The sequence below is a fragment of the Macaca nemestrina genome, chromosome 10 (assembly GCF_043159975.1).
Source record: "Macaca nemestrina isolate mMacNem1 chromosome 10, mMacNem.hap1, whole genome shotgun sequence".
NCBI lineage: Eukaryota > Metazoa > Chordata > Mammalia > Primates > Cercopithecidae > Macaca > Macaca nemestrina.
The window spans coordinates 78,914,074-78,926,413 of NC_092134.1; the positions used below are offsets into that span (position 1 = coordinate 78,914,074).

At 43.1% G+C, this 12,340-nt stretch overlaps 2 protein-coding genes across 4 annotated transcripts in view; one reads left to right on the plus strand and one right to left on the minus strand.

Moving 5' to 3' along the window:
- Positions 1-3,505, minus strand: part of LOC105474219 (NCK associated protein 1 like) — a 53,059-nt gene extending 49,554 nt beyond the window's left edge. The window contains exons 1-3 of one of the 2 annotated variants that reach the window (XM_011728708.3): positions 3,179-3,505; positions 1,607-1,717; positions 65-157 (exon numbers count right to left, since the gene is read on the minus strand). In XM_011728708.3, the coding sequence (XP_011727010.1) occupies positions 65-157; positions 1,607-1,717; positions 3,179-3,280 (306 nt within the window). In that variant the 5' untranslated portion in view covers positions 3,281-3,505. The remainder of the gene's footprint in view (positions 1-64; positions 158-1,606; positions 1,718-3,178) is intronic. The other variant, XM_011728707.3, reaches the window with a different exon arrangement.
- Positions 3,506-8,472: 4,967 nt separating this feature from the next.
- Positions 8,473-12,340, plus strand: part of LOC105474220 (gametocyte specific factor 1) — a 34,953-nt gene continuing 31,085 nt past the window's right edge. Inside the window, exon 1 of one of the 2 annotated variants that reach the window (XM_011728709.2) lies at positions 8,473-8,599. In XM_011728709.2, the coding sequence (XP_011727011.1) occupies positions 8,536-8,599 (64 nt within the window). In that variant the 5' untranslated portion in view covers positions 8,473-8,535. Of the gene's footprint in view, positions 8,724-12,340 lie in introns of both variants that reach the window. The other variant, XM_011728711.2, reaches the window with a different exon arrangement.

Sequence of the window (12,340 nt, forward strand, 5' to 3'; positions counted from 1 at the left end):
ATCTAAAGAAAGAATAGCCTCTGAAAGACCTTGCCTATGTTGGAAAGGGCTCAAGAGCGCTCACCCGAAATTCCATAACATCCACAAATGACTGGTAGTAGTTGGTGAGGAATCTAATTATCTCGGCTTTTTCACGATGTACTGGTCCTAAATGTTGCTGAGAGAAACACAAAACAAAACAATATAAAAAATGCAAAATAAGAAGACAATTGATCCAAGTAACTCAAGAAGAACAGTAGTTATACCTAAAACATTCTTAAAGAATGTTTGATCCAAGTAACTCAAGAAGAACAGTAGTTATACCTAAAACATTCCTAAAGAGGGTTGAGGCCGGGCACAGTGGCTCACGCCTGTAATCCCAGCACTTTGGGAGGCTGAGGCAGGCAGATTACCTGAGATCAGGAGTTCAAGACCAGCCTGACCAACATGGTGAAACCCCATCTCTACTAAAAATACAAAAATTAGCTGGGCGTGGTGGCGGGCACCTGTAATCCCAGCTACTCGAGAGGCTGAGGCAGAAGAATCGCTTGAACCTAGGAAGCAGAGGTTGCAGTGAGCCGAGATTGCACTACTGCATTCCAGCCTGGGTGACAGAGCGAGACTCCATATCAAAAAGAAAGAAAGAAAGAAAAGAAAAGAAAAGAAAAAGAAAGAGGATTGAAATATACTGACAGAGGAAGTTAGAAACTCTTCAATGCTCTGAAAGTCTTTAAACAAAGGAGATTGTCTATCTAGGTAGAATGGTTGCATGTGATCCTGACTAGATATGGAGGGCTAAATGAGAGGAAATTTTAAGGACCCTTTCAGATGAACAGATATACTATTTATATCAAAGTCAAAAGAAACAGAATGCAAAGATGCTACAAAGATGGGTGAGAAATCTAGGGTTAACATTTAATAAGGGAAAAGTAGAGCTATCCCGTTAGATGCATAAATCTAAGACAAACAGCAAGGAAACAACGAGTGGGAAACAGAAAGAATAAAATACAAGTACCCTGCTGGGCTGATAGAGCTGTCTTCTGCAAAAACAATGTTTTCTCGTGAATCTTGCAAAGGAAAGGGGTGATGGTTTGCTCCAGCTTACCCTGGAAGAATCCCATCTTATCTCAAAATTCTCGAGACTTAAAGCTCTACAACAACCTGAAGCCCTGTGGTTGAGCCTTGGAAAACCATTAATAAAAAAAGATTACTCTGGCCGGGCGCGGTGGCTCACACCTGTAATCCCAGCACTTTGGGAGGCCGAGACGGGCGGATCACGAGGTCAGGAGATCGAGACCATCCTGGCTGACACGGTGAAATCCCGTCTCTAATTTAAAAAAACACAAAAAGTTAGCCGGACGCGGTGGCAGGCACCTGTAGTCCCAGCTACTCGGGAGGCTGAGGCAGGAGAATGGCGTGAACCCGGCAGGCGGAGCTTGCAGTGAGCCCAGATCGCGCCACCGCACTCCAGCCTGGGCAACAGAGCGAGACTCCGTTTCAAAAAAAAGAAAAAAAAAAGACTACTCCATCCCCTGCCAAGTTTGAAGAGAGGCATCAAAAGAGGAGAATTACAGCCATTCAAGTAGAGAGTTACTTCAGAGAAAGGAGAGAAGGACCAAATTCTCACCGTGCTGTTTCGGACATCTATGTTAGGAAATTTCTTGTTGATATACTTGAGAGATGGTTCCATGGACTTTTCCAGTAGGAAAGGTGGCTTGGATTTGGGGTCTGAGCAAGTCTGCAGAGAGAAACCGTACTATATTTCAACCCTTTCTCCTCCTCCTCAGAAACATACCTCTTCTTGCAACATTCATTCTCATAATCTGTCTTAGGAAAAGGCAACCTGGGAATCAATTTAAAAAGCATAAGAGGCCGGGCACAGTGGCTCACACCTGTAATCCCAGCACTTTGGGAGGCCGAGGGCGGATCATAAGGTCAGGAGTTCGAGACCAGCCTGGCCAACATGGTGAAACCCTGTCTCTACTAAAAATACAAAAATTAGCTGGGCATGGTGGCACACGCCTGTAGTCTCACGTACTCGGGAGGCTGAGGCAGGAGAATCGCTTGAACCCGGGAGGCGGAGGTTGCCATGAACCAAGATCGTGCCACTGTACTCCAGTCTGGGCGACAGAGCGAGACTCCGATAAATAAATAAATAAATAAACAAATAAATAAATAAATAAATATAAAAAGTATGAGAGTAGGTCAAGAAAAAAGTCCAAGACATTAAGCCAAGTATGTAAGAACTTAATAACAACCTGGGCATTTTGTCTTGATGGGTAGAGTTTAATGTCTGCTTGGCCCCAGTACAAAGAGGAAGCTGTTTCCCCGCCCCTCAACTGAAACCGGAAGGAACGAGAAAAGCAGCTGCTCAGGAGTTAGACTTTGTACAAGATTCAGTGTCACAGTTTTGTTCACTGAGTAAGTATCTTATCCCAAAGGGCATTTACAGGATTCGTGACAATGAGAAACCATGTTCCTGGTGATGTGTTTTATTACAAAAGACACAAAAGCTCCCTCCCCCAAAGTCCCCTATTTTCTATGCCAGGAACTCCCCATAAACACCCCTGTCTTTATCTCTTTACTTTCTATGGTTTGCCCAGCCCCTGGCCGACCTCTTGTCACCAGCTTCTTTCAATTCCTCAGTTCCTATTCTAAAACACACACACACACACACACACACACACACAAAACCACCGCAGCATAAACTACCCCAGGAGCATCTCAGAAGACACCTATCCTTTTTAATCTAAATATCTAATTATCTATTTTTTTTTCCTTTTAGGGAAGTACTTCCACAGAAAAGTTTTTGCCAGAGACCCAGCTTCAGATCTCTTCAGAGTGTAAAGGATCAGCAATAAATAATAAAACCCAGAAGGCTGGACCCCAGACCTTTATCCAAGTCCCTCAGAACACAACTGTTGTTTCCCCATCCCCACCCTCACCCCCATCCCCAGAGGAAAGCAGATGCCGTCACTGGGGTGAGAATCATACCTAGAAAGGGGAAGCCTTGAAAAGAAGCCTCCACTTCTGCCTTCCTGAACTGGCGGGCCTATATAATCTGAGTGATTATGTAGATTATAGTCAGTGGAAAAGCAGTGGAAGAAGGGGGGAGTCTAACCTCTGCACCTGCCTCCTCACAGTTCCCCGCCCTATTATTGTTGGAATAATCAGGACTGGTCCCATTGTTCATGCTTACCTTCTTGATGTTATACATACGGATGAGAACCCCCTGACCGCGATCATTCAAGATAGTGAGCTTCTCTGCTAATTTATGCTGGTAAGCAGATGTCAAAGACATGATGGCCACTAAGAGAGAGGAGCACCAGACAGCAACGTCTGATCTCCCCAAACACTTTCAGCTTAGGTGGTGACACCCTCTGGGCAGAGGGACCCAGCGTGGTTGGTGCGCTGGTCTTCTGTTTCCTCTGCAATTGGCTCATGGGTGAAATCAGTCATTATGGCTCACAGGCCCTCAGAGCCTTCTTGTGCTTCCTCTTGCACACTCAGCAGGGGAGACTTCCTCTTTCTGGCGGTGCAGCACTTTTGGTAAGGCTATGAAGTGGGTGGAGCTGAGGAGAAGGACAGGCTTTCAAGACTCTTCACAGACTGGCACCAACCTTTTTGGTCTTATGCCCCCATAGGTGTCCTAGACAAAGCTCTACATCAGGCTGGGCGTGGTGGCTTATACCTGTAATCCCAGCACTTTGGGAGGACAAGGTGGGAGGATCCCTTGAGCTCAGGAGTTCCAGACCAGCCTGGGCAACATAGCAAGACCCCATTTCTATAAAAAAAATAAAAATAAAAAGCTTTATGCTAGACAAACAATCTACCACCCTACCCCTGTACACCTCTATATTTTCGCTCTTTTGTATCCAAGAATGCCTATGAACCTTCGGCCTCATCATCTTTTAGTACCCAGATCAAATCCCATCTTCTCCTAAAGACCCCATCAATGTCAAATATTGTATTAAATTTTATATTGTCAAATACATATATTCCTTGTTATATTTTTATAGTGTATGTTGTATCTCCCCCAACTATAGCATAAGCTCCTTAATGACAGGAATTATATCTAATCCTTTTTTTGTCTTTTTTTTTTTTTTTGAGACGGAGTTCTGCTCTTATTGCCCAGGCTAGAGTACAATGGCGCAATCTCTGCTCACTACAACCCCCACCTCCCGGATTCAAGCAATTCTCCAGTCTCAGTCTCTTGAGTAGCTGGGGTTACAGGCGCCCACCACCACGCCTCGCTAATTTCTGTATTTTTAGTAGACACGGGGTTTCACCGTGTTGGCCAGGCTGCTCTCGAACCCCTGACCTCAGATGATTCGCCCGCCACAGCCTCCCAAAATGCTGGGATTATAGGCATGAGCCACCACACCCAGCCTCTAATACTTTTTTATATTCCCCACAATGCTCTACTTCAGTGCATTGTACTTCTACAGTACATAGTAATTCTCAAGAAGTACATGGCAATTCTCAAAATGTGATCCAGCAGCATCAGCATCACCTGGAAACTTGTTAGAGATGCAAATTCTTAGGACCTGCCCCAGACCACTGAATCCAAAATTCTGGGGTGGGTCCAGGCACTCTGTGGTTTAATAAACCCTCCAGGTGATTCCAATGCACTCTCAAGTTTGAGAACCAGTGCTCTAGTGCCCTGGTATTTATGGATGCTTGAGAAACAGACTAATCCCTGTCCTCTGAGATTAGCATTGATAGGTAGGTGAGTCTGTTGTGGGGCCTAGAAGTCTGTACCTTTATAAGCACTGTTGTAGGAGGTTTTGTTACAAATATTCCATGCTGAAAAACGCTGATCTAGAACAACACCTCTTGGACACAGTAGTCACTCAATAATTATTCTGGTTTATTTGTTGAATTATTAAGACTAAATTAGGAAATAGGCCCCATGAAGAAGAACCAAATTAATCAAGATTAAAAAGAGAAAATTAGTAATCACCCTTAAATCTTAGAGACTTGAATGAATTTTAGCATTAAAATATTCTTGCCATTCCAATGAGTCCTTAACTCCATAACTCAAGGAAATTTTCAACTCATTTCAACTTTCTTTCAAGACACAAAGCAAAAGGTCCTAGGAAAAATTATAAATCAAAAAGCGTTCTCTTCATTTCCACCACCTTGCCAATTCCTTTTCTCGGGTTTTCAATCATTCCCATTTTCCATATCCAGTGTTCCCACTGTCCCAATAAATTCTAGGGAGTGGGAGAAGAGAGACAAGGCTAATCAGCACTATTACTTAAGAAGTTGGGGCCAGGTGAAGTGGCTCATTCTTATAATCCCAGCACTTTGGGAAGCAAAGGAGGAAGGATTGCTTGAAGCCAGGAGTTCAAGACCAGCCCGGGCAACGTTGTGAGACCTTCCCCCACCCCTCTGCAGATAAAATAAAATAAAATAGCCTGGGTTGGTGGAACATGCCTGTAGTCCCAGCTCCTCAGGAGGCTGAGGTGGGAGGGTCGCTTGAGCCCAGGAGTTCAACACTGCACTCCAGCCTGGTCGATAGAGTAAGACTCTGTCTCTAAATAAATAAATTTTAAAAGGCAAGAAAGAAAAAGATACTTGAGTACTATGTTCACTACTTGGGCATGGGTGATGGGTTCATTAGAAGCCCAAACCTCAGCATCACACAATATACCCATGTAACAAACATACACGTGTATCCCCTGAATCTAAATGTTTTTTAATTTTAAAAAGAAACTTAACATCCATGCTCCAAAGAGAATGTATTTTTAAAAGAAGCAGCAAGATGGCAACACTTAACGCATGAAATTTCAAATACCTCTAAGGTAGAATTTGCATTTTAGGAATACAGAATCTGCCTTCCATTTTATTTACTAGATTGGGTCCCTAGAAAGCTGTGGGCTCGAGGTAATGTGATATTGGTCATGAAGATTTGAATCACCTGCTTTTATCAAAGAAACCCAGGTTTTACTAAAGCAATTTGTAGGATTTCTACTGGTCTTTTACCTTTACCAAGGAGAATATGGAGCAAGCAATAAGAGGCCAACATCTAGGAAGCTTAGCAGCAGCATGGCACCAGTCTTCGTGAGGTTAGTATAATTCTATCTCTATCAGCTCTTTCTCACTTGCATTCCTTTTTTTTTTTTTTTTTTTTTTCCTGAGACAAGCTCTCACTCTGTTGCCCAGGCCGGAGTGCAGTGGCATTATCATGGCTCACTGTAGCCTTGACCTCCCAGGCTCAAGAGATCCTCTCACTTCAGCCTCCTGAGTAGCTGGGACTTCAGGTACAGGCCACCACGTCTGGCTAATTTTTGTATTTTTTGAGAGTCACCTCACTTGAATTTCTTGTCTGTATCGTGAAAATGTGGTTGAAGACTCTCCATTCCAAGCCAATCTTGTTTTCTGCTCCTTAATAGATACTCCCCAACTTGATGGGAACCATCTTCTCAGCCTGCTGTGAATGTGCTATGTTCATGCCTGCCTCTCTGACTTCACTTACGCATGCTTTCTTTCTTGCTTACCCAAATCCTAGTCAATCTTCAGGATCTAGCTCAATAGCCCCAAGCCTAGGTTTTGCCGAACTCCCACAACACTTGGTCTATACCACATACTTTATATCTAAATCAGGCTGTCCTTAACTGCCCATTTCATATAATACTGCCTAGCCAGCTGAACCAAAAGATTGCTGAAACCTGGAAACACTTATTTCCCTGTACTTAGTATATGAGAAAAGCCTACACTTTGTTATCAGACAGAATATGGCTCAAGTGTAGTTGAGTACAGTGGGCTGAGCCTTATGATTCAGTGACCAAGAGCCCAGGTTCTGGAACCAGATATCTTGAGTTCACATCCTATTTATTCTGTCTGTAAAATAAAGATGATATCGATAATACTTCCTATTTCACGGAACTATTGTGCATATTTTAAAAGTTATAAACTAGTTACTTACTCTGTACATGTAAAGCATTTGAAGTACTATAAGCACTCAAGCTGACATGTATTACCTCGATTAATATTAACAATGCTAAACACTTACTAGCTTTGTAACTTTAGCTATCTATCACCACTAAGTTGTTTCCTAATCTATAAAATGGTGGTAATCCCTCACACAATTGTGGAACTGATGAAATAATATGGCATATGCAAACATTTGGTTCAAGACCTGCTACATTGGATTAGGAATGTCAACAGTAAAGTAAAATTTTGATCTTTGAGTGTGTAGTGAGCTTGTTATGTCACTTTCTGTGGATTCTATTTGACACTCATAAACAGAAACTCTAGGTTTAAAAATGGAACTAGGCACAGTGGCTCACACCTATAACCCCAGCACTTTGGAAGGCTGAGGCAGGCAGATGGCTTGAGCCCAGGAGTTCAAGACCAACCTGGGCGACATGGTGAATCTCCATCCCTACAAAAAATACAAAAATTAGCCGGGCGTGGTGGCACACACCTGTAGTTCCAGCTACTCAGGAGGCTGTGGCAGGAGGATTGCTTGAGCCCAGGAGGTTGAGGCTACAGTGAGTTGTGATTGCACCATTGCACTCCAGCCTGAGAGACAAAGCAAAACCCTGTCTCAAAAAAATTTTTTCTGCCAGGTACGGTGGCTCACGCCTGTAATCCCAGCACTTTGGGAGACCGAGGTGGGCGGATTACCTGAGGTCAGGAGTTCAAGACCAGCTGGCTAGCATGGAGAAACCCCATTTCTACTAAAAACACAAAAAAATAGCCGGGTGTGGTTGCACACACCTGTAATCCCAGCTACTCGGGAGGCTGAGGCAGGAGAATCACTTGAATCCGGGAGGCAGAGGTTGCAGTGAGCTGAGATCATGCCATTGCACCCCAGCTTGGGCAACAAGAACAAAACTCCGTCTCAAAAAAAAAAAAAAAAACAAAAAACAAAATTAATGGAACTAACTATGCCAACTGGTAGTCTTTAGAGAAACTTATTGGAAAGATTATTCAGCAGTTTCTCCCATAAGCTGGAGGAACCCTTCTAAAGGTATTTAATTACTCCCAAAGTACGGCCTGGTAGCCCTAGCCGCAAAATAGAATCCCTTGTAGAACTCTTTTTTTTTTTTTTTTTTTTAATAGAGACAGGGTCTTGCTCTGATGCTCAGGATGGAGTGCAATTGTGTCATGATAGCTCACTGCAGCTTTGAACTCCTGGGCTCAAGTGATTCTCCTGCCTCAGCCTCCCATGTAGCTGGGACTACAGGCACACACCACCACACCAGGATAATTTTTTAAATTTTTTTGTAGAGATGGAGATCTCACTACGTTACCCAAGCTGGTCTCAAAATTCTTGCCTCAAGCAATCTGTCTACCTTGGCCTCCCAAAGTGCTAGAATTATAGGTGTGAGCCACTGTGCCAGACCTGTGGAACTCTTTTAAAGCCACAGTTAGCCAGAGCCCATCCTTGAAGATTCTGATCCAGTAGTTTTGGAGTGGGACCAAAGGACCTGTCACTTTAAAACTACTCAGTGATTCTCATGAACAATCAGGAATGAGAGCCATTTCTCTATGACTTAACTATGACATCAAAAATTTCCGAACCTCTGAGAAGTCATAGAACATATGGTGGGAAGACAGGAATTGAGTAACTTGAATGGAAAGTTGATTCACATCACTGGGCTAAAAGGTACCGTGCTCTCCCTCTCCTCAAACTCCAGCTATTTGTCTTATTTTGTCTTACCAAAGGATTGTCTTCCCCTTTGACTCACACTTGCCTTCAGATTCTTGCCAGACACTGCTTCAAGAATAAGGTAAGTCTCAAGATCCTTTAGGCTAGGTTTAAATGTCAAGGTGGCACCAAGGTTGGGAATACTTTGGCTATGTCTAACATATATCAAACCAAATGGTCTTAGCCTCCATTCAGCTATCCATAATCAAGTGAATAAACCAGCGTCACCAATTCTCAGCACCTATTCTAAAGCAGTCTTCATTTATTAAGACAGCCTTATCAGTCTGGTCAAACTTCATACTTTTCTAGGCTGCTGGCCAAAATGAGGGTTTGGGGTTGTCTGAAGACTACATTTGAGTTATTGAAGCTCTTTTTCCATTATCTTTAAAAATCTAAAGATAACTTTATGCAATATTGAATTATACTGCAGCCTTTATTTTCCAGAGAGCCAATTCACTTTATAATAAGGGTTCATGGCTCTAACATAATCATTAATATGCAGTGAAAGCTTTAAACAACTACCCTGGTTTGTGTTCCTGAAAGGTACCTGAGTCTAAATCCCTGGATTTAGTCACCAAAATGCCCTCAGGAAAATCTGACATTTAATAGTCTAGCTCTGTGCCCTTTATCTATGCCCTAGGCATGATGCAAAGCAGAATTGAAATGGACTATTCTAAGGCACTTTTCTATCCCTACTGCTTATTCCAGTCTGCCTTGATCTTATTTTTCCCCCTATAAAACTAAACTGTCCATGCTTTTCAGAAATCTTGGTGTAGCTGTTGCCTGGAAACTTGAGAGTCCTTAATATGAACGTCTGCTAGGATAGCTAAAGACAGCTAGCCATGGAAGAAAGTAGGCCTTATATTGGCAGTAAAATGCAGCAGATTTGAGATGGTATATTCTTGGATCATTTATAGGAGTCTTCATACGTTAACACCTACAACTTTAGAAATTTGAGACTGGCATTCTCAGGTAATTATAAAGTAGCCCAAGATGGGCATGTTGGCATGTGCCTATAGTCCCAGCCACTCAGGAGGCTGAGGTAGGAGGATTGCTTGAGCCCAGGAGTGTGAGGCTGTCATGTGCTATGATCACGCCTGTGAATAGCCACTGCACTCCAGCCCGGGCAACATCAAGGCCCCATCTGTAAAAAATAATTATTATAATTATAAAGTAGCCTGAACTTAAACATTGTACTGTTCATACTTCAGATTCCTTTTCTCTAAAAGTGGCTATGCTGACCTGACAATTAGCATCTTTCCCTGGCAAAGAGTTTAATTTAGGTAAGCTGGAGAAGGGATGGAGGGACCAATGCTGAATAATAAAGGAACCAGCTGCCCCAGCCTTTCTTTCTCCAGCACTCAAGTTTACAGGATTAAATTTCATCAGCTGGGTACAGTGGCTCATGCCTATAATCCCAGCACTTTGGGAGGCCAAGGCAGGCAGATCACCTGAGGTCGGCAGTTCAAGACCAGCCTGACTAATATGGAGAAACTCTGTCTCTACTAAAAATACAAAATTAGCCGGGCGTGGCGCAGGCCTGTAATCCCAGCTACTCGGAGGCTGAGGCAGGAGAATCACTTCAACCCAGGAGGCAGAGGTTGTGGTGAGCCGAGATCACGCCATTGCACTCCAGCCTGGGCAACAAAAACGAAACTCTGTCTACAAAAAAAAATTCATATTACTTCAGACTATGAGTTTTCCAAGGATGTTTGCCTGTTTAATACTTTGAGAGATAAGCACTCTATTTAACACAACTTATAAGACTAAAAATATATACAAATGTTAATTTTTTGCCTTCCAAAGCATGGAAGCAGTGAATAACTGGCTAGGCTATTGCTTTGGTTACACAAAACTTTCATGGGTAAGACTTGAGATACTCATATCTTTCATATTACTTTTGTTTTGACAACAGAAAATAGGTCTATGCCAAGACTACCTGATCTTAAATGTCAGTCTTTTTCTTTGACAACCTGTGGTTCCTGCCATTTAGTCCTCATGGAGCCAGAAGCCTTAGCAATATATCCTTATGACCCAAACCACAGAAGGCCAGACAGCGGGCTACAGTGCCACCTGTTATGCAGAAGAGTAAGCTCTCCTGATAAGAACTGTAAGCCACTAGAGGGAGAAAAAAACCTCAGAAATAAAAAGTTAATGTTTAAAAAAAAAAAAATCAGGCTGCATGCAGTGGGTCACACCTGTAATCCTAGCACCTTGGAAGGCCGAGGTGGGAGAACTGCTTGAGGCCAGTTTAAGACCAGCCTGGGCAAAATGGCAAGACCGCATCTCTAAAAATAAAAAATAAAAATAGGCCGGGTGCGGTGGCTCACACCTGTAATCCCAGTACTGTGGGAGGCCGAGGCGGGCAGATCACAAGGTCAGGAGATTGAGACCAGCCTGGTTAACACGGCGAAACCCCGTCCCTATTAAAAAAAAAAAATACAAAAAATTAGCCGGGCGTGTCGGCGGGCACCTGTAGTCCCAGCTACTCGAGAGGCTGAGGCAGGAGAATGGCGTGAACCCAGGAGGCAGAGCTTGCAGTGAACCAAGATCGCACCACTGCACTCCAGCCTGGGTGACAGAGTGAGACTCTGTCTTAAATAAATAAATAAATAAATAAATAAATAAATAAATAAATAAAAATAAACAAGCTTCTGACCATATGTAGCACCCGGCAGTTCTTAATGTTGGAACATGGTATCTCTTCAGCATTTCCAGAAAGGGGTGGAGGATGGAATACAGGGAACACCTAGAACTTTTTCCTTCTAGAAAAATCCAAAGATAGTTAAAATGATGGCTAACTGCAAAAATAATGCTAGTCATGTGGTCCCAATAAAAAGGCTCAAGGAAGCCAGGCATGGTGGCTCACGCCTGTAATCTCAGCACTTTGGGAGGCCAAGGCGGGTGGATCACGAGGTCAGGAGATCGAGACCATCCTGGCTATCACAGTGAAACCCCGTCTCTACTAAAAAATACAAAAAATTAGCCAGGCATGGTGGCAGTCACCTGTAGTCCCAGCTGCTCGGGAGGCTGAGGCAGGAGAATGGCATGACCCGGGAGGCAGAGCTTGCATTGAGCCAAGATGGCACCACTGCATGCACTCCAGCCTGGGCGACAGAGCAAGACTCCGTCTCCAAAAATAAAAAGCTCAAGGAACATGAGGCTGTGTCAACAGAACTGCTGTAGATGATGGTAAGTTTTTCATTTTGGGAGCAGATAAGTGGCATAAAATTCTATCGCTTCTTTTCCCACTCCAATGTCGCATAGCTATGGAAGCCTTACAAACAAGAGGAAGAAAAAACAAAAATAAGTTCCTACTCTACTTCTATAACTTGTGGTCTGCTTTATTTCAGAGCCATTTAATCTTCCAAAGGTTATTTCTCCAGGTTTAGGACTAAATGAAAAAGCTTTCTAATGCTGACAGATTCCTGACCCTGATGTCTGGAATGTAGGTGAACAAAGGTGAAACAGTGAATATACTCATGAATTAAGGCCTGGACCCTAAGCCCTTCATAGTAATAAGTACTAAAGCCCTGAAGACTTAAGTCTTAATACTCTTCCCACAGAATCCTTCACAAGAACAATCAAAATAGTAAATCTAAGAATATCACCTGTCTCTGGAGAGGCAACCCAGTAAAAAGGAATCTAACTAAAATCTAAAATCACTTAGAACACTTAAAAGATTCTTCTTATCATACC